The sequence below is a fragment of the Rhagoletis pomonella genome, unplaced genomic scaffold, assembly GCF_013731165.1.
Source record: "Rhagoletis pomonella isolate Grant_MI unplaced genomic scaffold, Rhpom_1.0 Rhpom_scaffold_00008, whole genome shotgun sequence".
Lineage (NCBI taxonomy): Eukaryota > Metazoa > Arthropoda > Insecta > Diptera > Tephritidae > Rhagoletis > Rhagoletis pomonella.
The window spans coordinates 8,066,455-8,092,581 of record NW_023458562.1 but is presented as its reverse complement, the minus strand read 5'-3'; the positions used below and the strand labels follow the sequence as shown (position 1 = coordinate 8,092,581).

Here is a 26,127-nt window from a genome sequence, read left to right as displayed (position 1 = left end):
TAGATATACTCAGCAGCTGTCAACTGGGGTTTTAGAGACTTGTCGTCGTCGATATTTTCGGAGCGCTAGAAACAAGATATTTTGAACTTTGTAATTTTCTTTTATTTGATTGTAAGAGTAATAATAAGTGTTTAAATAAATATCTGAAATAAGCGTAAACACTGAAGAAGTTAAAAATGTGCACTACATACGCTGCAGCGGAAATGGACGACGCCATTTCTTTAAATGAAATTAATTGCTGCTATATGTACATATGTATGTACATATGTAGGCATATACTAAATGTGAGCAAACAACATTTTGCTTGCATAGTCTTCTGTTCTCTTTTCACTGCAAGTTGTATTATTTTAGTATCTATTGCACAATTTTATACAGACAAAAGTAAAAAGTATAAAATAAATTTAAAATTAAAACAAGTAAGAGCAGCGCTGTCTTCGGCTATGCCGAAGGCTTCATACCTTTCATCAACATCTGAAAATTTTACCTTAACAGATTACTGTATTTGTAAAATTGTATATATTTACAAAATACGTAGATAGAGGAGATACATATATTTATGAAAAACCATATCTAACCAATCAGAGGTATGGAAGATATACCTTATATAGCACCAATCTAAGTGATTTTCACTGCTGTGTGATCGGTATGTAAACCGGTAACACAATTTAATGGGTTTAGACTCCTACATAAAGGAGATATATAGTAATAACTGGTATCTGAACAAGCAGTGGTTTCAGAGATAAAGCTTATACAGCATAGATTTTGATGATTTTCTCAGTAGACTTTGTATTATTATTTATAGAGTAGCTTACGAAATTTTTCTGTTTTAGCAGTCCAAATAAAGAAGTTTTACAGTTAAACCCCATATCTGAACAATCAGTTGTGTGGAGGATATAATAAATAGGTTACAGTGACCCGCTCTTTGTTAATTTTACTGTAAACTTTCAGTTGGTAATTAGTGAAAATATTGCGAAATTTCATGTTTCTAGCTGCATATATGGAGAAGTTATAACAAAGAATCTCGAATCTGAACAATCAGTTGTATGGAGGCTATAGATTATAGCGACCCGATCTTCGCCATTTTCATTGTAAGTATTTTTTTGATAACGGGTGGAAATATTGCGAAATGTCATGTTCCCAGCTGCATAAGTGGAGGAGTTATAACGTAAATTCTCATAACTGAACAATCAGTTGTATGGGAGATATATGTTATAGTGACCCGATCTTTGTTATTTTCACTATAAGTATTCTGTTAACAATGAGTGAAAACGGCGCGAATTTTCATGTTCCTAACTGCATAAATGGAGAAGTTATCGCAAAAAATCGCATATCTGAATAATCAGTTGTATGGAGGCTATAGGTTATAGCGACCCGATCTTCGCCATTTTCCCTGAAAGTATTCTTTTGATAATGAGTGACAACAGTGCCAAACTTCCTTGTTCCTATCTACTTAGATGGAGGAGTTATAACGAAAAGGCTTATATCTGAACAATCAGTTGTATGGGAGCTATAGGTTATAGTGACCCGATCTTTGTAATTTTCACTTTAAGTTTTCTGTTGATAATGGGTGGAAGTATTGCAAAATTTCATGTTCCTAGCTGCATAAATGGAGAAGTTATAACGAAAAATCTCATATCTGAACAATCAGTTGCATGGGAGCTATATGTTATAGTGGTCCGATTCTTCCGGTTCCGACAAATGATTAATAAATTATAAAAATACACCTACCTATCAAATTTCATCCGGATATCTCGAAAACTGAGAGACTAGATGGCATACAAACAGACGGACAGACGGACATGGCTAAATCGACTCAGCTCGACGCTCTGATCATTTAAGTATACATTTTAATGGGTCTATCTCTTCTTATTCTGGTACTTACAAACATCGGACCAAAGTTATAATACCATTTCATGCTCATGAAAGGTATAAAAAAAAAACTTTTTAATGTACCACGCTTTTATAAATCGACTAAAATTAGAAAATAATATTTCTCAGTCCCATAGAACTTGTTTTGATAACTTTTGATTTTGAAATTTTAGCAAAAGTCATTATATATATGAAAAGTGTGGGGCGCATGTAATAGGCCTGATATGAAATTGAAGAGTAATATATGTATGTATGTGGGTATATTAATAACGGCCGCTTAAAATCGATCTCAAATTTGTACTTTCGCTGTAGAAATTTTAGGTCTATGTTATGTATGTAGTTTGAATATTGTTAATTAAATCTAATGCTTTGTATTGGATGCGCTCCACGTTTTTCGTTTTCAATCTCATAAATTGTTTATAATGACTTTCTAAAATTTCAAAATCAAAAGTTATCAAAACAAATTCTTAGACTGAGATATATTATTATTATAACGCTTTTATCAACTTGCATTGTTGTATTTCCAGACCGCTTTGAATGTTGTATGTCCAGACCACTATTTATACTAGCTGCATTTTTTTGTAAGCGAGCGACAAAAGAACGCTCAACTCGGGTAAAATTTCCTTTTAGCTACTGAAGCAACCCTGTTTAAATGGACGTATAAAAGGAAGCAAAAATTTCCCTCTCCACTTTCCCATTAACAATTCACAATAGAGCAGTTTTTTCACTTACCACACTAGCCTTCAGATCGCATATTTTTTAACCGACCTGGCTAAGCTCGGATAAATAGCCGAGTTTGTGTTGGTGCTTTGCGTGTATTTCGTAATTTAAGCGAGTGTTCTTTTGTAGCTCGGTTGCAAAAGAATGCACCTACTATTAATGTAGCAAAGCTTTTTATGGCAAATTCTAGACATCAACCTCGTTGTAGATGTCATATCAAAGACATACAATTAGAAAAACTCTAGAGATAGATGTCGCCTCGCTAGAAGAAGTTAAAAATATGCACTACATAAACTACAGCGGAAATGGACGACACGTAATTTCTTTAAATGAAATTAATTGCTGCTCTATATATGTACATATGTACATATGTAGGCATATACTAAATGTGAGCAAACAACATTTTGCTTGCATAGTCTTCTGTTCTCTTTCACTGCAAGTTGAATTATTTTAATATTTATTGCAAAATTTTGCACAGACAAGACTAAAAAAGTAGAAAATATATGAAATAGAAAACAACTTTTTAATATACAACGCTTTTATAAATAGACTAAAATGTATAAAATAATATTTCTCAGTCCCACATACTTTGTTTTGATAACTTTTGATTTTGAAATTTTAGCAAAAGTCATTATAAACAATTAATGACATTGAAAATGAAAAGCGTGGGGCGCATGTAATACACTTGAATTGATATGAAAAGTAACATATGTACAGTTGTCCACAAATAATAGGAGTGGGATATTTTAACCTGTTTTGGCTATTTGTCTTTAGTTTATTTAATGTTTCGTATTTTTTTGTAAGCCTAGCTGGTAATACAACAAACACCATATAAATTTACATTTTCAAGTTTGTACAAAAATTATAAAAATTCTGCAAATTTTCACCAAAATTTCAAACTATTCAACCAGAATCTTTAGAAAATATGTTGGTGTGCAGTTTTGTAGCCCATTCAATTCTAGTCTGAAGAAGTGCAAGTTTCAAGCTGCTAAAAAATTCCGTTGATTTTTGAGAATTTTTTCGGTTGAAGGTGTTTCACGTTTTTTCCATACAAAGTATGTTCGACAATTTTCTTTTATATGGAGGACACTGCCAGCAAAAAAAATTGCCAAAAATCAACGGAATTTTTTAGCAGATTGAAACTTGCACTTCTTCAGACTAGAATTGAATGGGTTATAAAACTGCATACCAGAATTTTCTCTGAAGATTCTGATTAAAAAGTTTGATACTTTGGTGAAAATTTACAGAATTTTAATAATTTTTGTACAAAGGTTGAAATCTGAATTTATTCGTTGTTTGTTGTATACCCAGCTTGACTTTTCTATAAAAGTAATAAACATTAAATAAACAAAAGACAAATAGCAAAAACTGACCAAAATAACGCACTCCTATTATTTTGTGGACCACTGTATGTATATGGGCATTTGAATAACGACCGCTTAAAATCGATCTCAAATTTGTACTTTCGCTGTAGAATGTTATGTAGTTTGACTATTGTCAATGAAATCGAATGCTTTGTTCTGCATGCGCTCCACGTTTTTCGTTTTCAATGTCATTAATTGTTTATAATGACTTTTGCTAAAATTTCAAAATCAAAAGTTATCAAAACAAATTCTGTGGGACTGAGAAATATTATTTCCTACTTTTTAGTCCATTTATAAAAGTGTTGTATATTAAAAAGTTTTTATTTTATTTTTTTCTAAATTTGTTTTGCTATGTTGCTTTGACCAGGGCTTGAACCCAGGCGCTGCGGAGTGGAAGCGCGCACTGCTTGCCACTACACCACCCTGGCCGCAGTCGTATTATACGACCAGTGTGTTTTGTTACACTTGGTGATCGATGAGCGGACTCTTGCGCTTCAAATAAAAGGATAATATTTTACAGGCTTGTACCGGACCTTGTAAAGAAACATCTTTTCACTATTATAAATGGATGAAATAAAAAAATATTTCGACCCAGCCTGGAGTAAAACCTAATGTAACTAAGATACAATAAGGCAAAGCATTGTAAGCATTCGAAGTGAACAGTTCGATTTCGAATTATTTTCTTACCTCGGACTCGTAACTGCCCAACAGCAACAACTGTTGATAGGCTTTTTCGCTACGTCACAAAAAAGTCTGTGCTGTAACTCCTGCAAAAATCAATTTCAAATTCCACGCAAAAATCTGCGTGTTCCCCGATTCCCGACCCAAACATGAATTCTCCGGAAATCGGGGTTTCCATCGAAAGTTGCAACTCTGATTCTAACAACCACTCCTTCTTCGTGTTTTGGATGCGTTAAGAGATAAGCAGCATTTTATAGTACGTTCGAGTTGTAATCACAACTGCAATCTTGCTCCATTATCGCCTGAGCAATTGTAATTAGTATCAGAACTGCAGAATTACCGCTTTTGTGATGTACATCAAATAAGCCTATGTAGGGCATCTACGTTACATTATAAATATTTCCTTCCTATCTCTTAAACTAGCTAGGGTACAATCAAGATTTCCATATAGCATTCAATTTATTTATCTTTTATTTATGTATATAAAAATGAATAATCGGAACAGGAAGTGCCGATGAGAAATACATTTGATCAACTATAATGTGGTGAGATTCATAGCATTTCAAGTCTAACCATTGGGCCTTTATGTTCCTGTGAATTATACGCTTCGTGGTACAACACGATTTTCGTGACGTACTACCACATCTACGATGCTCATGTTCGGTGTCAAAAAGTTGACAAGGCGGTCAGCTCCTGGACGAGAAAGACGGTCAAATGGATAACCCATCGCACGGCGATCTGGATAGAGGCGATCACGCACGCCACAGTAGGATGCAGCATCACTGCAGGTTCCCACAAGTTGTTGCTCGATCTGCCATAAAATGTGTGATTAAATATGCGGAGGAATAAGCTTCATTAACAAAACATGTTTCCTTACCCTATCTTGATCGTAGTTGGACACCATAACAAACAACTCGCAACGTAAACCTTCGGGCAAACCTTTGGGAATAAGCATATGATTAGGCCACCCACAACCGCAGAAGTTGAATTCCAGTTCATCGGCGCTTCCTACTGCCGGGCGATTTACATCTAAATTACGGAATGTGCGATCGAAAGGAATGGTAACGCTGGACTCAGTGGAACGACGTCGAACAGTGTTTTGGCCAGGGTTTACTGTAAATTGCATTGTAATAAGTTATGAAACATTCATACATACACACATACATATGTACATGCATACGCGAGGTACTTACGTGACACAACAAATTTATCTAACTCTATCATTAACAATCGTTGATCTTTGAACAGCATTCCTTGCCCGCGCTCGTCAGTCTTTGGTCCCAAAAATATTCGTACAGTACCGAAACGTTGGGCGCCGCTTTCGTTGTTTATGTTGATGGTGTAGGTGAAAGGAGTATGTTGCAGATGAGTAAAGCGTGCAAATACATTGCCACGTGGCACAAAGTCCATGCCGCGGGACAAGTCAACGTCTGATTGTTGCCAGAAGGTTTGAAGTACATTTGGTCTACCACCTTCGGGACTTACTTGTACACCAGTGACAGAGACACCCTCATAGCTGAGGTCTGGTAAAGTGTATGGCGACAGACGAGTCTTGTGCTCTTGGAAAATGTCATCGATATATGCGTGCCATCTGTAGAAAACGGGATCACGCATGGCAGTGGCTGAATCGCCCATCACACCAAAAGACTCCAAATGACGGTGATCGGGATCGTGAGAGTACGAAATGAACACGTGACCCATGTTGTGGAAGTCCCCATATAGGCTGCGATTTGGCGAAATAATAGATGATTCCATCATGTTTCCCAAAACGTCAATACCGCGAACTTCGTCCAGTGGTATGCGATTGCCACTTTCCTGGAACAAAGGAATGCTTATTAGCGCTAATAATATATTTTTAATGAACGTAAAAGCTGCATTTCGAACTTACATCAGTGGCAAAGCCCTGAGATATGGCTTCAAAGATGCGATCACTCCAGCGCTCCAAGTCACTTACATCCAAGCTAATTTGATCCAGCTCCCTGTTTAGGTCTGACAATTTTGTATCTTCAAAGCGTGGTGGCCAAGCTCGACTAGCCACCAAGGAGTCCATTTTAGGGAAGTAACCCTCCTGTATTGGTTCGCGCAAATTGTTGAAGCGCACAACTCTAGGAAGATTGTTACTGAAACGTTCCAAATTATAACGAGCCACCACTTGTTCATGCATATAGTAGAAGAGTTCACCGCGACGGTCCTTGTTTACAATTGCCCGATCGCCAGCTTCAAAAGGATACACTAAATGCCAGTGCCAATGGTGCAGGTTAATGCCAAGATCTTCGCGGAAGTACCACAGTCGATGCTCTGGTTCTAAATCAGAAGCAGTGTAATCGCGCGGAATAGTAATTGGCATACGGGATCCTTCGGGAACCACAGTGGCTTCCTCTCGTACCTGACGAAAAACGCGAGAGTCCACAAACTTGTCGGGGAAGTTTTGTGCAAAGGACGGAAGATCCAGTCCTTTAGTATCCTGGCGATGGAGCAAAGCCACCGAGAGTGCATAATTGAACAAGTAAGGATTCACACGATCGTGAGCATATGCAGCCACACTCTGGAGGTCGTCAATGGAGCGTACGCCCATAAAAATGTCAATGAGACGTCCAGCAATGCGACGATGAGCCGGAATAAAAAGGGAGAATTGCGCATCTCGCGGCAATGACATGGGTATGCGCAGATCCGGGATAGATATATCTCTAACAGGAATACGCTGTTCTGCTTTTTCACCGAAACGACTTTGCACCTCGGTGCCGATGGGACGGTAGCGATCAGTGAGGAAGTTATCGGGAACATCGAACACAGATGACTTGCCCTTCTCCATGAAAATAGGCTCGTTAGGGCGATCGAAGAGCAGCAACAGATTATTCTTGTCAGCCATTATCAACGATGGTTATGGAGTTCCTCTTTCAAAAAGTAAAACTGTAGAAATATATTTAATACACAATGTGGTAGTTTCACAACGAAACTGATGAATTATAATGTGAAAATAGTTCTTTTATAGTGCTCATATGTAAAAGCTAGTGAATACTTATCACTTGTTTCAGTGGTCAGAATATTTTGTGGTCTTCGTCGTAAAATTCACCATGGCTGTGTACACATGGATGTGATAAAAGTTTTTAAACTATGTATATACAATGTATGTATGTATATTTTACTTGCATACCCTCCAATAAAGTAATTAATAAACCATTTATCACATTTCCTGGGTTAAGCCAATACATTTATTTTTCAGCTAATAATCTTCTTAAATTTCATATATTTTTATATTTGTATATCTTTTAGGTGTTTTTAAATATATGTATAAGCTTGTATTTAGTTAGGATTGAGCTACTTAGAACATACACCAAAAGTTAGTTTTTAATTCTCGTGTGGTTGCATTTAGGTTTTGATTCATAATTAAATGCTTATGCTGTTGTTTTTTTATATCCATGCGTTAAAGCATCAATTTTAATAATGTTACCATTGAAAGAGCATTTCCCTAAACATACAATTCTTTTGTTTTTATTTTAAGCAACTGTACATATGCTATCATACAAATCTGTATTAACACGTACAAACATACTTACATATTCAATAAAATATAAAATATATTTAGATAAGTTTTAAATAATACATATATATGCATGCACTTCAATACTTCAGACAAAAGCTGCGATTTGAAGCTACGTAAAATGGTTCAAAGTGATATTCGTTCAGTGGAAAACGGAAGAGTTTTAACTCAATAGGACCTACTAGTTCAGATTAATGTATGTATGTAGAAACAGTGGTTTGTATAAAAAGTTCTGATATGTATAGTAAAGCTCTTTGGAACAGACTGCGTTTTGAAAATTATATACAGTGACTCCTAATAGCGTTCCTTAACACTCAAATAATTCATAGTATCCTTTTATATATGAAAGTATTTTCCCTTGTTATTAAATAGTATTGCATATCGATGGCTGAGTGGAAGATCGACCTATCTCAGAAGCCAGTTCAAAAACGCCCTATCTGAGAAAAATTTTCAAGAACGCCCTATTTCAAAGTTTGATTGAAAAGCGCCCTATTTCAGAATTGAGTTGAATAATGCCCTATCTCAGAATTCGTTTCAAAAACGCCCTATCTCAAACGAAAATACATTGAAAATAAGCTGAGATAGGGAGTTTTTGAATCGGCAGATGAGATAGGGCATTTTTCAATGAAAATCTGAAGTAGGGCGTTCTTGAAAAGTTTGTTAAAAAAATTTTCTGAGATAGGGCGTTTTCGAACTGGTTGCCGAGATAGGTCGATCTTCCACTCAGCCATCGATATGTAGTGAAGTATATTTTTGGATATTGAAAGTTTATATGTATGGGCATTTACAGGCATGAACATCCGTACAATATGTTCGTGTCTTTATTAAATTAATGAATGAAAATTTTTCTTTCGTATAATACTTTAACAAAAAATTTTAATCTTAATCTTAATATACTTTTTCATTGCATTTCGCTTAAGTCAACGTACATACATACATACATAGGAGATATTCCACGAGTAAGCGAGGCTTTTTTGTACCCTGCAGGAAATGTATCTAACTATAAGTTAACTGTAAGTTGGTTAGGAAGGAGCTAAAAGTCACTATTATCTGTATATTTTCTTTGACGAGAGCTAACTATATTTCTATGGCGATGACCGCGCAATAGTCAAGGGCGGCTACCTCTGCATTAGATGTAGTCCAGGAGGTACCAGGGGTTACCTTTGCTTTGATGTAACTAACTTGCAACTAACTACTTTTGGACATAAAATATCAATAGGAAAAACAAAATATTTTTTTATTTCTTTTTTATTTTCATATTTTATTTACTTTATTTATTATATTTTTCCATTTCATATTTGTTTAGATATTCTGCTGTAGGTGGTCCCATATTGGAACTCCGTCAGACATACATAACTTCAAAATGATAATATGAAATTTCGGTCTTCCTTTTATCTGTCCTCAATTCAAAAAGGTATTTGCGAAGTGCAGGATATTTAAATAGAAACGCGTTTAAAGAAAACAATCTCCTGCATTACTTGTCAACTAGTTTCAAAGTAGCGTTTTGTAGCTAATTACAAGCTACATGTTTTATTGAAATCCGGCAAAAAAGCTAACTAGAAGTGGGTTATTTTTATCAATTGATAGTTTTTTCTGCAGGGTAATTGCACACATATACACATGTGTAATTAAGTACTTGTTAAACATGAACGGTTTGATTAATCAGTACTAAGGCCGTGTGCGAGTTAACCTAAATTTTAGTACCTAAACTAATATGGAAATTTCCTGCACTGCTACAATTCAGGAAAAAAGCTGCTAAAACTGCGCGGCTTCGTTTGACAACCTAAAATGTTTGTTTCAACTCCTCCAAATCATACTATGCTAATTCTGACTAATTCTAAGGTGACTTAGCATTTTATGGTTTGGAGGCATTTTTAGTATAAATAAATAATATAAAAAAAAAACTTTTTAATATACAACGCTTTTATAAATGGACTAAAAAGTAGAAAATAATATTTCTCAGTCCCATAGAATTTGTTTTGATAACTTTTGATTTTGAAATTTTAGCAAAAGTCGTTATAACAAATTTATGAGATTGAACATGAAAAGCGTGGGGCGCATATAATAGCCACCTGAATTGATATGAAGGGTAATATATGTTCATATGTATGTGGATATATGAATAACGACCGCTTAAAATTGGTCTCAAATTTGTACTTTCGCTGAAGAAATTTTAGGTCTATGTTATGTAGTTTGCCTATAGCCAATTAAATATAATGCTTTGTATTGCATGCGCCCCACGCTTTTCATTTTCAATCTCATAAATTGGTTATAACGACTTTTGCTAAAATTTCAAAATCAAAAGTTATCAAAACAAATTCTATGGGACTGAGAAATATTATTTTCTACTTTTTAGTCCATTTATAAAAGCGTTGTATATTAAATTTTTTATTTTTTTTATATTATTTATTTTCTACTTTTTTGTCTTGTCTGTATAAAATTTTGCGATAGATATTAAAATAATTCAACGATATTAATAGAAAGGTGCACACACATGCATTTACATATGTATGTACATACAAACGAGCACCAATTAATTTTATTTAAAGAAATGGCGTGTCGTCTATTTCCGCTGTAGATGTCATCTACCTCGCCCTATTCACTACAGATGTCGCCCTATGTACTAGACTTTTTTATAGGAACTTTGCAAAGCAAAGGTTTAATGGTGTCGGACACACAACATTGAAAGTTTCTGGATCCACAACATTGAACGTTTCTGGAGCCACAACATTGCAAGTTGATAAAAGCGTTGTAATAATAATAATAATAAAAAGTACAAGTTTCAACTCAATACAAATTATCGTTAATTTTTTAGAACTTTTTTTGTCGAGGGTGTTGTGCATGTTCTTCCATATCGTTGGCTGAGTGGAAGATCGACCCACATAACTCGGCAGCCAATACGAAAACGTCCTATCTCAGAAAATATTTCAATAACGGCCTATTTTAGAATTTTATTGAAAAACACTCTATCTCAGAATTTGGTTGAAGAACGTCCTATCTCAGCTGCTGATTAAAAAACTATCTTTCTAAGCAAATTTGCAATGTGTTTTCGTTTTGAGATAGGGTGTTCTTCAACCAAATTCTGTGGTAGGGTGTTTTTCAATAAAATTCTGAAATAAGGCATTCTTCAATCAAATTCTGAATTAGAGCGTTCTTGAAAAGTCTCCTGAGATAAGGCGTTTTAAAACTGGCTGCCGCGATAGGTCGATCTTCCACTCATCCATCGATATAAAAATAGATTTTCTTCATATGTACGTTACATGGAAGAAAATGCTGAACACGCACGCAACAAAAAAAAATTCTAAAAAAATCAACGGTATCTAGTTTTTAGTGACTTGGAACTTCTCCTTTATCACACTAAGGGCCGGTTGCTCAAAGCCTGGTTGACACTAATCTTCGGTTAACATCGTTATCGACGTCTTCGATTCCATGCATATAACACGGTGTCGGTAACGTCGATAACGATATTTAACCGGCTTTGTCAACCAGGCTTTGAGCAATCTACCCTAATACTATGTTCACGTTGAACCATAAACTCGAGTTTAACGTTTTGAGTTTACGACCAACTGTTAAGTGTTCTCATTGGGGTGTTTAATAAACTCAGAGTTTAATTTGACATTTGTTTGTTTACTTTTACTTTTCATATTTAGGTTGTTCCCGTACTCCAGGGTTTAGACAGAAATAGTCCGAAGTAGCGGTGGTGTAAAATTCCAACAGTTTGGCAAAAAAAAAAAAATGTAACTCGATAGAACTTTTCATGCTGAATTCGACTATACCAAGATCATTTGACACAAATAAAAGCCAATGCTAATAAAAGAGGTTAAATTTGAACTTTTATATTTTTTATATTTATAGTATAATATTGTTGTTACCATTACTATATTTTTCTGTACTTTATTTAATTAGATTTTAGTTGAAGTTAATTTTGTAATTTTTTTTGGATTATTTGTACACTGAAAAGACCTCGCGTTTTACTGTACTCAAGAAGTTAATGAATTGAATTGAATTGAATATCTCGGAACCTATTTGACCGATCACAAAAACATTGATGCTTGTTTAAACATAATTTAAATACCTTCTACGCGAGGATTTGCAGTTCCAAATTCGACAGATGAGATCTAGTTCGTTCTGCATCCCCTTTTCATTAGTTCCAAACCAGTTCCTAATTCGACAGATGAGATCTAGTTCGATCTGCATCCATTTTTTATGTGTAGTTCCCAACCTGTTATAAATTCGTCACCTTAGATATATATTTCTAATCAGGCTTGTCGAAACATTTCCCTTTTATATTAAATACGATCGGTTGAAGGAAGCACAATACGATCACAAATGTTTAAATGCATTTTTTAAAAATTTATAAACCACATTAGTAGTAGTAGTAGTTTTAAACTTAAGTAGTAAGTAAAAAACAAAAGTGCGTTCTGGTTAAAAGTAAAAATATTAGTTCACTTTGCCTTACTTGTCTAAATTTAAGCATATTGATTTTTAAGTAAATTCAGTTCTTTTTGAGCTTATATGTATATGAAGTACTTCGAAAGTTTTTGTCGTACTTAACTTAAATAAGATATACAGTCAGTCAATAAAGTTTAGGTACAGTGAAGTTTTTACAATACCGGCAACTATTTTTTAAATATTTTTTCCCCCTAATTTTTTATAAAAATATCGTTAATTCTACACCAAAAACCCCAAAAATCAGAGTTCAAACCTTTTGCAAAATGAAAGAAAACTCTGCGAATTTCCATCCAAGTGTTGCAATTTACACTCTTTAGAAAAAAGTTAAGTACTCTGTTATTAGCCCATTCAATTTTAGTATAACCAAGTGAAGTTTGAGGTAGCTAGGACTTACCATTGATATTTAGCAATTTTTTTTTTGTTGTTTGGTAAGTCCTAGCTTCCTCATACTTGCACTTCATTATACTAAAATTGAATGGGCTAAACAACTTTTTCTAGAGAGCGTAAATAGAAAGTGAATTATTTTAATGAAATTTTGCAGAATTTTCTTAAATTTTGCACAAGGTTTGGAACTCTGATTTTTGGTGATTTTGTTGTAGAATTGACCATGTTTTTATAAAAAATTACCGAAAACTAAAATATTAAAAAAAATAGTTGCCCGTATTGTAAAAAAATTCGTTGTACCTAAACTTTATTGACTGACTGTATTAAGGTAGCTGTGGTGGATTGCATAAAAAAAATTAATTTGTCTTTTCTTAAAAAAAAGGTAGCTCTGGTGGCTTGCATTTTTAAATAAATTTTGTGAGAAAGTGGTAATTATTTTGACACTTTTTTTTTTAAATGCCTCTTTTTCTACAACTGCATTGCCTTTCTCAATTGTCCTTCAGGATCTTGGCCTTTGTTTATGGAATCACTAAGTATAATGATTATTAAGCAACTCAAAAACTATACCAGCGAGATTACCGACGTATCCTTTTGAGAGGTAGCCGCACCCTTATAAAAGGAATAAGACCCAAACTTTTCAGGTAAACATTTCAGTAGGTTGCGTCTGGCCTTTTCAATTTTATAAAGTATTATTTTTAAGTGGAAAAATAAAACTGAAAACTAATGATAATCTCTGCGCGAAAAAATAAAAATCATAAAATAATCATTATTTGTAATCCCAAAAATAAAAATCAAATAATTATTTCCGTTTGAGTGAAAAAATAAAACTCAATAATAATTCATAAAATAATGATTAAATGCTGATTTAAATTATTTTACTCATAATGAATACCTTCCCTGCTTTTAAAATTTAAAATAGAATAGTATAGTGAAAGTACCACATTTCACTGCTTTTGGATGGTGCGGAACTAGTTACTATCGGCCTGGTTCGTTTTTGGCAAAAAAGAACTAGTACTGAACTAGAAATCTGGTCCACTAGTTCGTGTTTCCCTACAGGGATCATTTGCGCTAGCAACCACCGCAAAAGCACAAATACAATATCCGCCACAAAAAATTATTATTCTTTGTGTTTGCAAAACACTGAATAACCCTGCAGGGAATCTATTAGTTGTGAACTAGAATTCTACCAGTTTACGTTTCAGCCCAACGTTCTATCATTTTTCAATGTTAGCGATTGGTATTTTTAACATTGCGATGTCCTACGAGATGTCAATTGTCAGGCTATGCATCAGCATCTACTAGTAGATATACTCGTAGCATCATACCAGTTGATGAGATAGTCTGTCAATTCATCCCCGATGAAAAGCATTAGTATGCCTTTAATCTAGTTTTTTATGGCACATATATTTGTTTATTTTTTTTTTTGTAATGCTACCAGATTTTTAAGTTTGTTATTTATATTTAAATTGAAATAATTATTCCTACTTACATTGATCTAACTTTAAAAATCTTAACCACCTCCAAGCGGCCTCGAACCTGCGATCCCAGAACCAGAACCAGTAGTCTTCACGTGACGCCACAGCCGACATTTGTAAGAAAAGCAATTAATTGGGTTTTATTTTAGACTTTGGCAATTCAAAGGCAGATGTCGCTGAACGCTTAAGTTCTTCGAAAATGTCGAACTGGTAGGCACATACTAGTTTATGAACTAGTATTTTTTCTAACTGGTTTGGGTTTTCACTCCAGGGAAGTTACAAAAGCAGCTGGATCCGCGGAATGAACACATACACATGTTATTACACTATGTACACCATTGAATTTCAGTTGGCATTAGGTGCGTTCGTTTAAAATCTCCAGTAAAAACCAACCAACAGCAAAATTCCGGCGAAATGTCACCAGTTCTCTCACAAGAGGAAAATATCCAAAACAGTACGCGAACAGAAAATTTGCAGAAACTTGCAAATTAGACGAACAGCTGATATAATTTTTGTTTACATTCAAAAGTGTAAAATTTAAAACGTACGAAAACTCATTACAAAGTGGTATCCTGACAGTTTATTGATTAAACAAATAACTACTAACTTCTTACAAGTTTAATTAGTCGCATTTTGTCATTTTTAACTTCCAAACCATCAAATTCTATTTTGTGATTTGCGTAAATTCAAACCAGCTGTTTTTGATAAGCTGTTTTCCTGTTGGAAAATTGCTGTTGGCAAAAATTTTTCCAGCAGAAACCAGCAGCTTCCCCTCAAAATGAAATGTCACTTTGCTCTCTCAATTTCCCCTACTTTGCAAGTTTTTTGCGGACGCGAACGCAAAAACCTGAAAGTTTTGGATAAACATGAACAATTAACAGCTACGCGAACGCAATTACTATTGTAAATTGAAGTGAAATAGTGAAATTTGCTTCATCACTGCAATATATAATCGCGTTCATGGTACAATAAAAACAGGTAGAAGCCAAATTGACATCAAACCTACAAAAGTCAAAGTTTTCGGGAGAGTAAAAATAAAAATGAGCGTGTGTAAGGAAAAATAAAAAATTACATTTCGCTGGTTGACGTTTTTGAGTAAATTAGAAGTTTTGCTTTTATTTATTTATTTTCTTTAGTTAACATTTGCTAATTTGTATATTGTTTTCTGTTTTTGATTTATAAGTTGCAGTGTTGTTGGAGGGACTTTCCGGCATAAGGGCCATAGGAACAGCACTTGACATCAAACGTGCCTTTCTTCTACCTCCCGGTGCATTTATGAAATCTGCTGCTTTAAAATGTTTAACGCACAGCAAGGCATTTCGCTGCAGCTCTACCCCACAGCTGCTTTCCCAACGCTCCTTACGCCAAGTACATTGAGGCACGTTAAAAAAATGAGTGGTGTCTTCATTATATTTAACACCACATAAAAAACAGCGCTTCAGGTGTTGCATTTTTAACACATAGACTAAGTATAAACCGCACAACACTACAAAAATTCAAATGCTAATTAAAATTTGTCATTAACGAACATTCAAAAAAAGAACGACATGTCACTCAAAGCGTAACGAAATATAGGAAATAAAAGGAAAACAAGTTGAAGTTTAAAGGTTTGGTTCTCATGAGAGCAACGTAATTTTGGCTTCTACCTGTATTTATGTGCCTTGATCGCGTTGCTCCTCTCGCAAGCCAGTAGATTTACGTTAAATCTTCAATATATTAAAATATTTAATAAGAAAATCGTGCGGTCGTGTTTTTAATCGCTCCGCCTTTCTGCATAATTATCTAAAATGCATTGCTTTTTTGCTGATTATTTTTTAGTATTCTGCAAAATAATCAAATCGAGATAGAGACTCTCATACCATAAATTGGTTATACATAAGTGTTTTAATTGTGGATAAGAAAACGATAATACTTAGTATATCTAAACTTTTTCTTGACAATTAATATAATTTTATAATGACTTGTTGTTGTGGGCAAAGAGTGGAGCGCGCTCAGTCCAAAGTGCAGTGCTCGAAATGCAACGAGTTCTTTCATTTACAATGTGTTGGTATTCAGCAGTCAGATCTTGAGTATCAGCTGAGCTCAAATACCCCTTTTCTCTGCAATGAGTGTAGAGCAGAGCGCCGTAATTCCCTTCGCTCCCCTCATTCTGCCATGGAATCGAGTGCTATACGACAAGGTAAAAATGACCAAGGCACTGCTGAACATTCATCTGATTTAATGCATGATGAGCCAAGCGAAGTAAAATTATTGAAAGCTGAGCTACTCTCTTCTGTAAATGCATTGCAAGACGACAACAAGTGTTTGCGAGAACATATCGATGCTCTTCAATCACAAATTGACGATTTGCGCGCAAAGCTTGAGGGCAACAACTCTACTTTGGCACACTTGTTATCTGAGCTCAAGGTGCATAGTGTTGTTAGTGGTAATTCGGCAAAAATGAAGAATGTAAGCAAAGCAGACAAACAAACTGAAATTTCATTGCCTACTGCTACGGTTGGTGATACTAGCGATGCATGCGGCGCTGCTAATAGCGCAGCTTCAGCTACGCCGAATCTACCAGCTGATGCTACTAGTCAACAATCAGCTACCGAGAACCCCAACGAATGGCACACTGTGCGAAACAAAAAGTGGAACAAGAAAAAAAATGGAAACAATGCTAAAGGGTTTTCTAATGCTGATAAAGACAGTCAATTTCCCATTAACCAAAATAATGAAATGAATCTTAATAATTCAAATTCTGGAAGTGCCGCGGGAAAGGCCAGCACCACGAAAGAAAAGAATGTGCGTAAATATGTTCAGCCCTTAGTTGTAGGATCGGGCAACAATATGGAACTAAGCGCTGCTTTAAGATGGACATGGTTGCACCTCTCTCCATTTCCGACTTCAGTGACAGCTGATGAGTTAAAAAACTTTATTGTAAAACAAACCGGCTTACAAGAAACTTCCATCGTATGCAACGGCCTTACTAAGAAAGGTGTTGATCCCACATCCTTGAGATACCTCAATTCTAAGGTTGGAGTTGATGCTCATTCATATTCGAAGTTGTTATTGCCTGAGCTTTGGCCTGCAAACATCGTTGTGCGTCCTTTCAAGTTTTCATCAAAAAACTAAGTTCTCCAACCGATGTCCGACGGCAATCGGTTGGATCAGATGGAAATTGTAACAAATTAAAAATTTATTTTCAAAACATGGCCGGAATTAGAACAAAGTCTCAGCTTGTTCGATTATTTAGTTCACATGAAGAACATGATGTTTTCGTTATCATCGAGCCGTGGTTGAATGAAAACTTTTTCAATGAGGAATTTTTTGACTCTAAAATTTATAACGTATTTCGCAAGGATAGAGATCCAAACCTAACCGGATGTATAAGAGGTGGTGGGGTTCTCATCGCGGTACATTGCAAGCACCATGCTTCCCAGATAGTACTAGCCAATAGTAATGGATTGCTTGACCAAATTTGCTTGCACATTCGTGGCATCTCGGACTCCGTTTTTATTTGTGCATCATATATTCCACCCAACAGTTCGCATGATCTATATACTGCTCACGTTGACAATGTTACAACATTGGCTCTGGACAAAGTTGGTGGCGATCATCTCTGCGTGTTGGGAGACTTTAATCTATGCGATGTAATATGGTCAACGACTATTTCAAGTTCTGCACTAATTGGATGTGGGATCAAAAGACCTAATGAAATTTATTTAATTGATAGCTTTCTAAGTATAGACATTAAGCAAATTAACTGTTTTCCTAACAGTCTTGGTCGAACGTTAGACTTAATATTTCTAAGTAACAATTTAAATTTTTCTTTGCATGAATGCACTTCCCCTATTACAAAATCGGATATGCATCATAAGCCTCTAGTTCTTGATCTTGAGTTTTATAAATATTCTGTAACTAATAATGATACATCAAACTTCTCTTTTAATTTCAAGCGGTGTGATTTTTCGAATCTGAACAACCTCTTGCAGCATGTTAACTGAAACTACATTTTGAATCTGGAAAGAAACATAAAGTCAAACCCGAAATCATTTTGGAATTTTGTTAATTCAAAAAAAACAGTATCCAACATTCCGTCATCTATTTTCCTTGGTGACAAAGTGGCTGATACTCCTGCGGATGCGGCAAACCTTTTTGCTGAATATTTTTTGGCCAATTTTGTATCCGATTCTGACAATTGTGACAACATTTGTTTCAACATTCAGCCTGTTTTAAATTTCGGCAATCTTGTATTGTCATCTGAGGATGTCATTAATGGCATTTCTCGACTTAAGCCCTCGTCAAATACTGATGTCGATGGTTTGTCTGCGATTATATTAAAGCAGTGCGATTCCCTAGTTTATCCACTCTTATTAATTTTTAACAATTCCCTTTCGTCGGGTTCTTTAATTGGCGCGTGGAAATTAGCTCTGATCTCACCTATTTTCAAGAGCGGCAATAAAAATGATATCGGCAATTATAGGCCCATTTCGAAACTCTCTGCCACAGCAAAGCTCTTTGAATGCATAATTCAGGAGAAGCTATTATTCTTTGTCAAGAATATCATATGCCCAGAACAGCATGGCTTTGTTCCGGGACGGTCAACTGTGTCTAATTTGGCTATCTTCTCTGATGACTGCACCGCAGCATTTCAGTGGGGTTGTCAAGTTGACACAGTATATACTGACTTCTCCAAGGCGTTTGATAGGATTTCACACAAAATTCTGATAAAAAAGCTAGCCTTGATGGGTTTCCATTCGGTGTTTTTGAATTGGATTGAGTCCTACCTACACAACCGCCGCTGTATGGTGGTAGTTGACAACGCTCGGTCTCTTCCTTTCGTCGCCTGCTCGGGTGTTCCGCAAGGTAGCATCTTGGGCCCTCTGTTCTTTGTGTTGTTTATCAACGACATCTGCTCCTGCTTTTCTGCAGTAAGATGTTTGCTTTATGCGGATGACCTTAAAATGTATTCTGTAATCAATAGCATTCAGGACTCTGCATTGATGCAACTAGATCTCGATAGATTAAGTACCTGGTGTAGTAACAATCGGTTAACACTCAACATAAGTAAATGTTTTCATATAACGTTTTCGAAACGCTTAAACACCATTGAAACTTCGTATCACTTATCTAATACGACTCTGGCGAAGGTAAGTGAGTTTAAAGACTTGGGAGTAATTTTTGATTCGAAATTTGCTTTTACAAGTCATGTTAATCTATGTATTTCGAAATCTTATGGCATGCTTGCTTTTGTTAGGCGTCATAGCGGAGATTTCACTGATCCTTATACGCTAAAGCTCTTATTCTCAGCATTTGTGCGTTCCAAGCTTGAGTACGCTTGTTTCATTTGGTCGCCATATCACAAGGGCCACATAGCAAGAATTGAACGGATTCAAAAAGTATTTTTAAATTTTGCTTTGCGCCACTTGTGCTTCTCGTATCCTATACCTACTTACGACGCACGATGCTTATTAATAGATCTAAAGTCATTGCAGAGCAGGAGAACAATTTTGTCGCTGTCGTTTTTGACTTGTTACGAGGCTCTGTTGATTGCCCTGTGCTTCTTCAAAGAATTCTGATAAACATTCCGCGTAGAGCTCTTCGTAATTCCGAGTTTTTCCATGTTGGTTTGTGTAGAGCTCTTTATGCTAAAAATGCTCCAATTACTAGAGCTTTGATTGAGTTCAACAGAATTGCCAAACTCATCGAGATAGATATTTCAAGTTCGAAAAATCACTTTATGAGCTCTTTAATAAATTTTTATAAGTAAGGTATTTTTATATTTTATTAACTTAATTGCTGTAGCCTATAAGATCTTGTATACTGTTTGGCTAAATAAATAAATAAATAAATAAATAATATTGATTAATAAATACAATTTGTTCGGTGGGGCAAACACAAATTCACATGCCATAAGTTAAATGATATTTATATTTTTAATATACAGTTGCGGACAGTGAAATCTAGCCTACTAAAAAACATGCCTTTTCGTATTTTCAGGCGTTTTTATATCTTGGTTAGTTTTAAGGGTAAATTATTAATATTCCTTTAATTACTTTATTATTTGGTATTATATTAATTTGGTCGTAATAAATTATTATTTTAAAAACTAAACATTTATAAAAAAATGTTTTTTGGTAATATCATGCAGAGTCTTCTCCGCTTTCTATAAATATTTTACGCGCTGCGACGTAAAATTTATAAAATTCGGTAATGGTTATGCTTCGATAACATTGCACCAAACATCCTCTAGAACTCAGTTCTACTCAAGAAATGTATTGGCAGTCATATCTGCTAGCTAGATCTTTATGATATGTCAAAGGCCCACGATTGGATCTTCGGTTCCCTCTTATGAATAAGAGAGTTTATTTCCCCAACCGCCCTTTAACAGTTTTTCTTTCTGCAAATGTTGTTCTTTACCGTGTCGGCAATTTTTCTTAAATTCGGGAAGATGATTCGGAATATGGTACCATTCGTTACATTTTCCAGACTATATATTATACATATTTACCATAAATAAGAGGCCAATAATATTAAGAATTCACATGATGAAATTCCGCTCTGGTACCTTCCTTTTATCTGTATTTCAATGTCCGTAACTGTATTTATAAAATCATACATAAGCAAACGTTAAATATTTTAAAATGAGAACGTCAAACATATCTCGTTGTGGCAATGGAGACGGTTGTGATTTAGCAACTGGATATATTAATATAATAATATATTATTATTATCTCTCAATGGAGACATAGCATAAATCTTGTAAGTAGAACTGGTTTTAAATTATTTTTTTAATAAATCTTTACAAGCTTTATTTTTTCAGCAGCTGCTTCAAACGATATTTATTCTTTGGAAACATATGACTTTTAAATATGATGCAAAGTAAGCTTACGCGCATTTTTTGGATTCTTGGACTAAGGATCCCGTGTTCAAAGGCTGGTTGTGTAAACACTTGAGGTTATGAGACTTATTCCAATGTTTGCAATTGCACATTTAAAGCCAAATCAGGATGAGCTGACCTATTGCGACACGCACGTTCGCAAAAGCACCAAAAAAGCGGTAGCAGCATGAAAAGTAAAAAAAAAATATATATATATCTCATGATCCGCTGATCGGATCTTAACCAGATTAGTATGGGACCACCTCTGAGACACTACCTTTCCGATGCAATTATCGAAATCGGTTGACGTGGTCCAAAGTTTTGGGGAAAAAAAAAAAAAAAAAAAAAAAAAAAAAAAAAATATTCCGACGAACTGATAACCTCCTCCTTGTTTGGAAGTCGGTTAAAAATAGGCGACTTTTTTAAGACTTCATTGAAAATGTAATGAACGCATATAATACTCCTATATTGGCAGACCGGTTGCCATTTCCAATTTATTTTTCGGACCAAAAAATGGACCAAATGGTAAAAAGTGGACTAATTTTTATTACATCGGGAAATTGAGTAGAGTGTATTACATTTTATCAAGAAAATATGCCAATTCAGTTTTTAAAACGATTTTTTTTTTATATTGCATCCAAAGTGCATAACAGTTGTATATTATTAACATTATATTATTTAAAGTTTTAAATTGTAATTTGTTTATTAATATCGTTTTTATTAATGCTAGATAAAAAAAATTTGCACTCAGCTGCTGCGGAACTGTGAGGCAGACTAAACATCGATGGCTGAGTGGAAGATCGACTTATCTCGGCAGCCAGTTCGAAAACGCCCTATCTCAGAAAATTTTTGATCAACGCTCTATCCCAGGAAACTTTTCAAGAACGCCCTACTTCGGAATTTGATTGAAAAACGCCCTATCTCAGCTGCTCAAAAACGTTCTATTTTGGTACAGTTTTTGAAGTTATCTTCTTTCAGCCTCAATTTGCGAAATTGAAATTCAATTATTTCTGCATCATTTACTAATGCAGGAAATTGGTTGAGTAGCGACAAAATTGACACATCAGTATCAGGAAGAAGCCTGACTTCCAAAACGTACCAATGCAATGTTTGGATACTGTTCTATTGCGGTATTCAAACTGTTTGTATATACAGCGTTGCGAAACATTGCAACCATATACATTGCGTATTTCGAATATTTAATAAAACAATGATCCCCATTTCAGAATTTTCCATCTGATGCGCTGATTACTCTAGCGATACGTTTCGATAACTTTTCGGATGCCTTTCAGAAAAGTATACCTTGTCAACCAATTGTAGTTTGACGTTTTGGAACATTAAACCTGGTACTATGCTATGTTTTGGAAGTCAGCCGAACTTTATGTGGTGTAATAACTTCAAGATATTTAATATCTTTTCGATTGAAATCGAATATTATTTTCATGTGCTAAATGCTATGATTAAAGTTTTGCTACCTTTCCATATTTTTGGCAGCCACCTTAATATTGGTCACCGAGTAATTGAAGTTAGCGAGAAACCGCGATATTTTTTGAAGCGTGCTTTGACAGATGAGTAGCCATGCCATATTTGAAAATCAGTGGCAAGGCGAGTTAACACTTTTAGCAGGTGTTACCAATCGGCCCTATGCTGAATATCGTCATCATCATCGTCGACGATCGTCAGCGCATCAGTAACATGGCTGACGATGGCCGTATCGTCACTTTTACTGACGATGACGATATTCAACATAGGGCGGAAAATTCATCAATTAAATAGAAAAAATTTAAAACGCGAAACTATTGCATGAAGTGAAAGGGTGATAATAACCTAACCAAAGGCTTGTGAAATGGACCATTTTAAAAAGAATTGGACCAATGGACCAAACGAAAAGAAATGGACCAAATTTGGTCCATTTGGACCAAAACGGCAATCGTGATTGGCAGTAAGAGATAGACCGTCCGACAGATCTACAGTACAGATATATCAATAAACACGTACGAAAGAAAAGGAACACATACGTTTATAAATAAACATGTACACATATACAAAAACGGCACTCAAGTACACAATACCTTAGAGGTATTCACGACCCGGTGCATACTTCCTAGAATGGTGCACAGATAGCATAAATAGCATGATTGTTGTTGTTTAATGTGTTCAAACCACAACAAAATTAGCCAATCATGCTATTTATGCTATCTATGCACCATGCTTGACAGTATGCACCGGATCGTGAACATTGACAAAAACGGTACTAGACTGTCTCGCTTTGATTTCACTATGCGACAGTCAAAATCGGGATGGGATGAAACCAACGGGAAATGTTATATCGGTGAAAAACAAGTTATACGTGTCGACGTGACCCAGCGGCTTGCCAAGCCAAGCGAAATATCCCTTTGCCGCAAGCCATTTGTGTTGTGTGTGGGGTTTGATGAGCCGCTGAAGGCAATTTTACTAAAAATCTAAATTTTTTGATTTTTTGGCGGCCATGTTGCAGTTTGATCAAACCGCAGCGTTGTGTGTGGAGAGTTTAAAGAATTTTCTCGCACCACTAGTATATTCTAGCCACTAACGGCACCACAGGGTGCCGCGGAACCCACTTTGGGAAAGCATACATGTCTTTATCAGTAATTTTCAATGGAATAGCAGCAATTAACTTTATAATCGACTTTATTTCGACTATAATTATGCCCCAATGTACATATGTACATATGTATCCGAACGACCTCTTACTGGAACATACCAAGAATGATAGAATACAAGATTGTGCCCACCAGTGAGGATTTTGGAGCGTAATTTTTGCGTGACGTCATTTTGGTGCAATTGCGAGTGAGACAAGTAAAACGCGAGAGAAAAAAATGTAAACAATGCGGAAAATTGTGTTAATATCAGTGTGCGGACTATACCACTTTTGTGGTAGATCCACCACTTATTTTGCTAAATTGCGTTTCTGCCACATCTACCACCGTAAGCTTAAAAACTACCACATTTTACAATTTCGCTGATTTTAAAATGTGGATGATTTTGCCGTCCTTAATTTTCTGTTGATTTTGTGTAATATCGTGAATTAATTTTTGCATCACATTTTCTAATTGATTCCTGTTTCTTTTCAACACGTGCCAAATATACTAGGTGAATTCGTGTAATTCAGCAGCCAAATCAATAGCTTTAGGCGGGAGTGCACAAAATGGACTAATTTATGAAAACGGGGCATTCCAAAGAGACGGCTGGGACTTTTTTACTCGGTGTTGCGCTTTTGCTAAAATTTCAAAATCAAAAGTTATCAAAACAATATCTGTGGGACTGAGAAATATTATTTTCAACTTTTTAGTCCATTTATAAAAGCGTTGTGTATTAAACAGTTTTTTTTCTTTTATTTATTCTCTACTTTTTAGTCTTGTCTATACAAAATTTTGCAATAGATATTAAAATAATTCAACTTGCAGTGAAAGAGAACAGAACAGAACAGAAGACTATGCAAGCACAATGTTGTTTGCTCACATTTAGTATAAACATGCGTATGTACATACATACATATAGCAGCAGTTTATTTCATTTAAAGAAATGGCGTGTCGTCGATTTCCGCTGTGACGTATATATATTTAGGCGCAAAATTTAACTTCTTCTGGCGGGGCGACGTCTAGAGTTTTCTAATTGTATCTCCTTGATATGATGCCTACAACGAGGTTGATATCTAGACTAGGTTAATATCTAGAATTTTCCATAAATAGCTTTGCTACATTTATAGTAAGTGCATTCTTTTGCAACAGAGCTACAAAAGAACACTCGCTTAAATGACGAAATACACGCAAAGCAACAAAAGAAACTCGGCTATTTATCCGAGCTCAGCTAGGTCGGTTAAAAAATACGCGATCGGAAGGCTAGTGTTGGTAAGTGAAAAAAAATGCTCTATTGTGAATTGTTAATGGGAAAGTGGAGAGGGAAATTTTTGCTTTCTTTTATACGTGACTTATATTTTAAAAGAGTATATATATTACGCAAATAAATCGCATAATTTCTCATTTAAATTGGTTTTTGTATCTAAATCCCGTTAAACTAATCACATTTTCTTGCCAGCTACCAACAGGGTTGCTTAAGTAGCTATAAGGAAATTTTACCCATGTGAGCGTTCTTTTGTCGCTCGCTTACAAACAAATTCAGTTAGTATAAATGGTGGTCTGGACATACAACATTCAAAGCGGTCTGGAAATACAACAATGCAAGTTGATAAAAGCGTTGTAATAATAATATATCTCAGTCCCATAGAAATTGTTTTGATAACTTGTGATTTTGAAATTTTAGCAAAAGTCATTGGCTGCGTTTCTTTATACATTCCGGATAATCCCATTTCGCAGCCGGAATAAACAGAATGCGTTTGAAATATACGTCAACATAACATCAGGAACGTTCTAAAGAATAAGTAAACAAAAAAGTTTATTCCAAACGTTCAGAATGAATAAAGAAATGCAGCCATTATAAACAATTTATGAGATTGAAAACAAAAATGTGGATCGCATGCAATACAAAGCATTAGATTTAATTGACAATATTCAAACTACATACATAACATAGACCTAAAATTTCTACAGCGAAAGTACAAATTTGAGATCGATTTTAAGCGGTCGTTATTAATATACCCACATACATACATATATTACTCTTCAATTTCAAATCAGGCCTATTACATGCGCCCCATGTTTTTCATTTTCAATCTCATAAATTGTTTATAATGACTTTTGCTAAAATTTCAAAATCAAAAGTAATCAAAACCAGTTCTAT

At 35.1% G+C, this 26,127-nt stretch overlaps 2 protein-coding genes across 7 annotated transcripts in view; both read right to left on the bottom strand.

The window, feature by feature from the left end:
• The window catches only part of LOC118744137 (angiotensin-converting enzyme), a 391,082-nt gene that overhangs the window by 35,504 nt on the left and 329,451 nt on the right, over positions 1 to 26,127 (bottom strand). The gene's annotated exons all lie outside the window — the stretch shown is intronic.
• Positions 5,081 to 26,127, bottom strand: part of LOC118744138 (phenoloxidase 2-like) — a 158,159-nt gene continuing 137,112 nt past the window's right edge. The window contains exons 2-5 of the mRNA XM_036476898.1: positions 6,523 to 7,544; positions 5,828 to 6,449; positions 5,512 to 5,747; positions 5,081 to 5,445 (exon numbers count right to left, since the gene is read on the bottom strand). Of these exons, the coding sequence (XP_036332791.1) occupies positions 5,233 to 5,445; positions 5,512 to 5,747; positions 5,828 to 6,449; positions 6,523 to 7,503 (2,052 nt within the window). The 5' untranslated portion in view covers positions 7,504 to 7,544 and the 3' untranslated portion in view covers positions 5,081 to 5,232. The remainder of the gene's footprint in view (positions 5,446 to 5,511; positions 5,748 to 5,827; positions 6,450 to 6,522; positions 7,545 to 26,127) is intronic.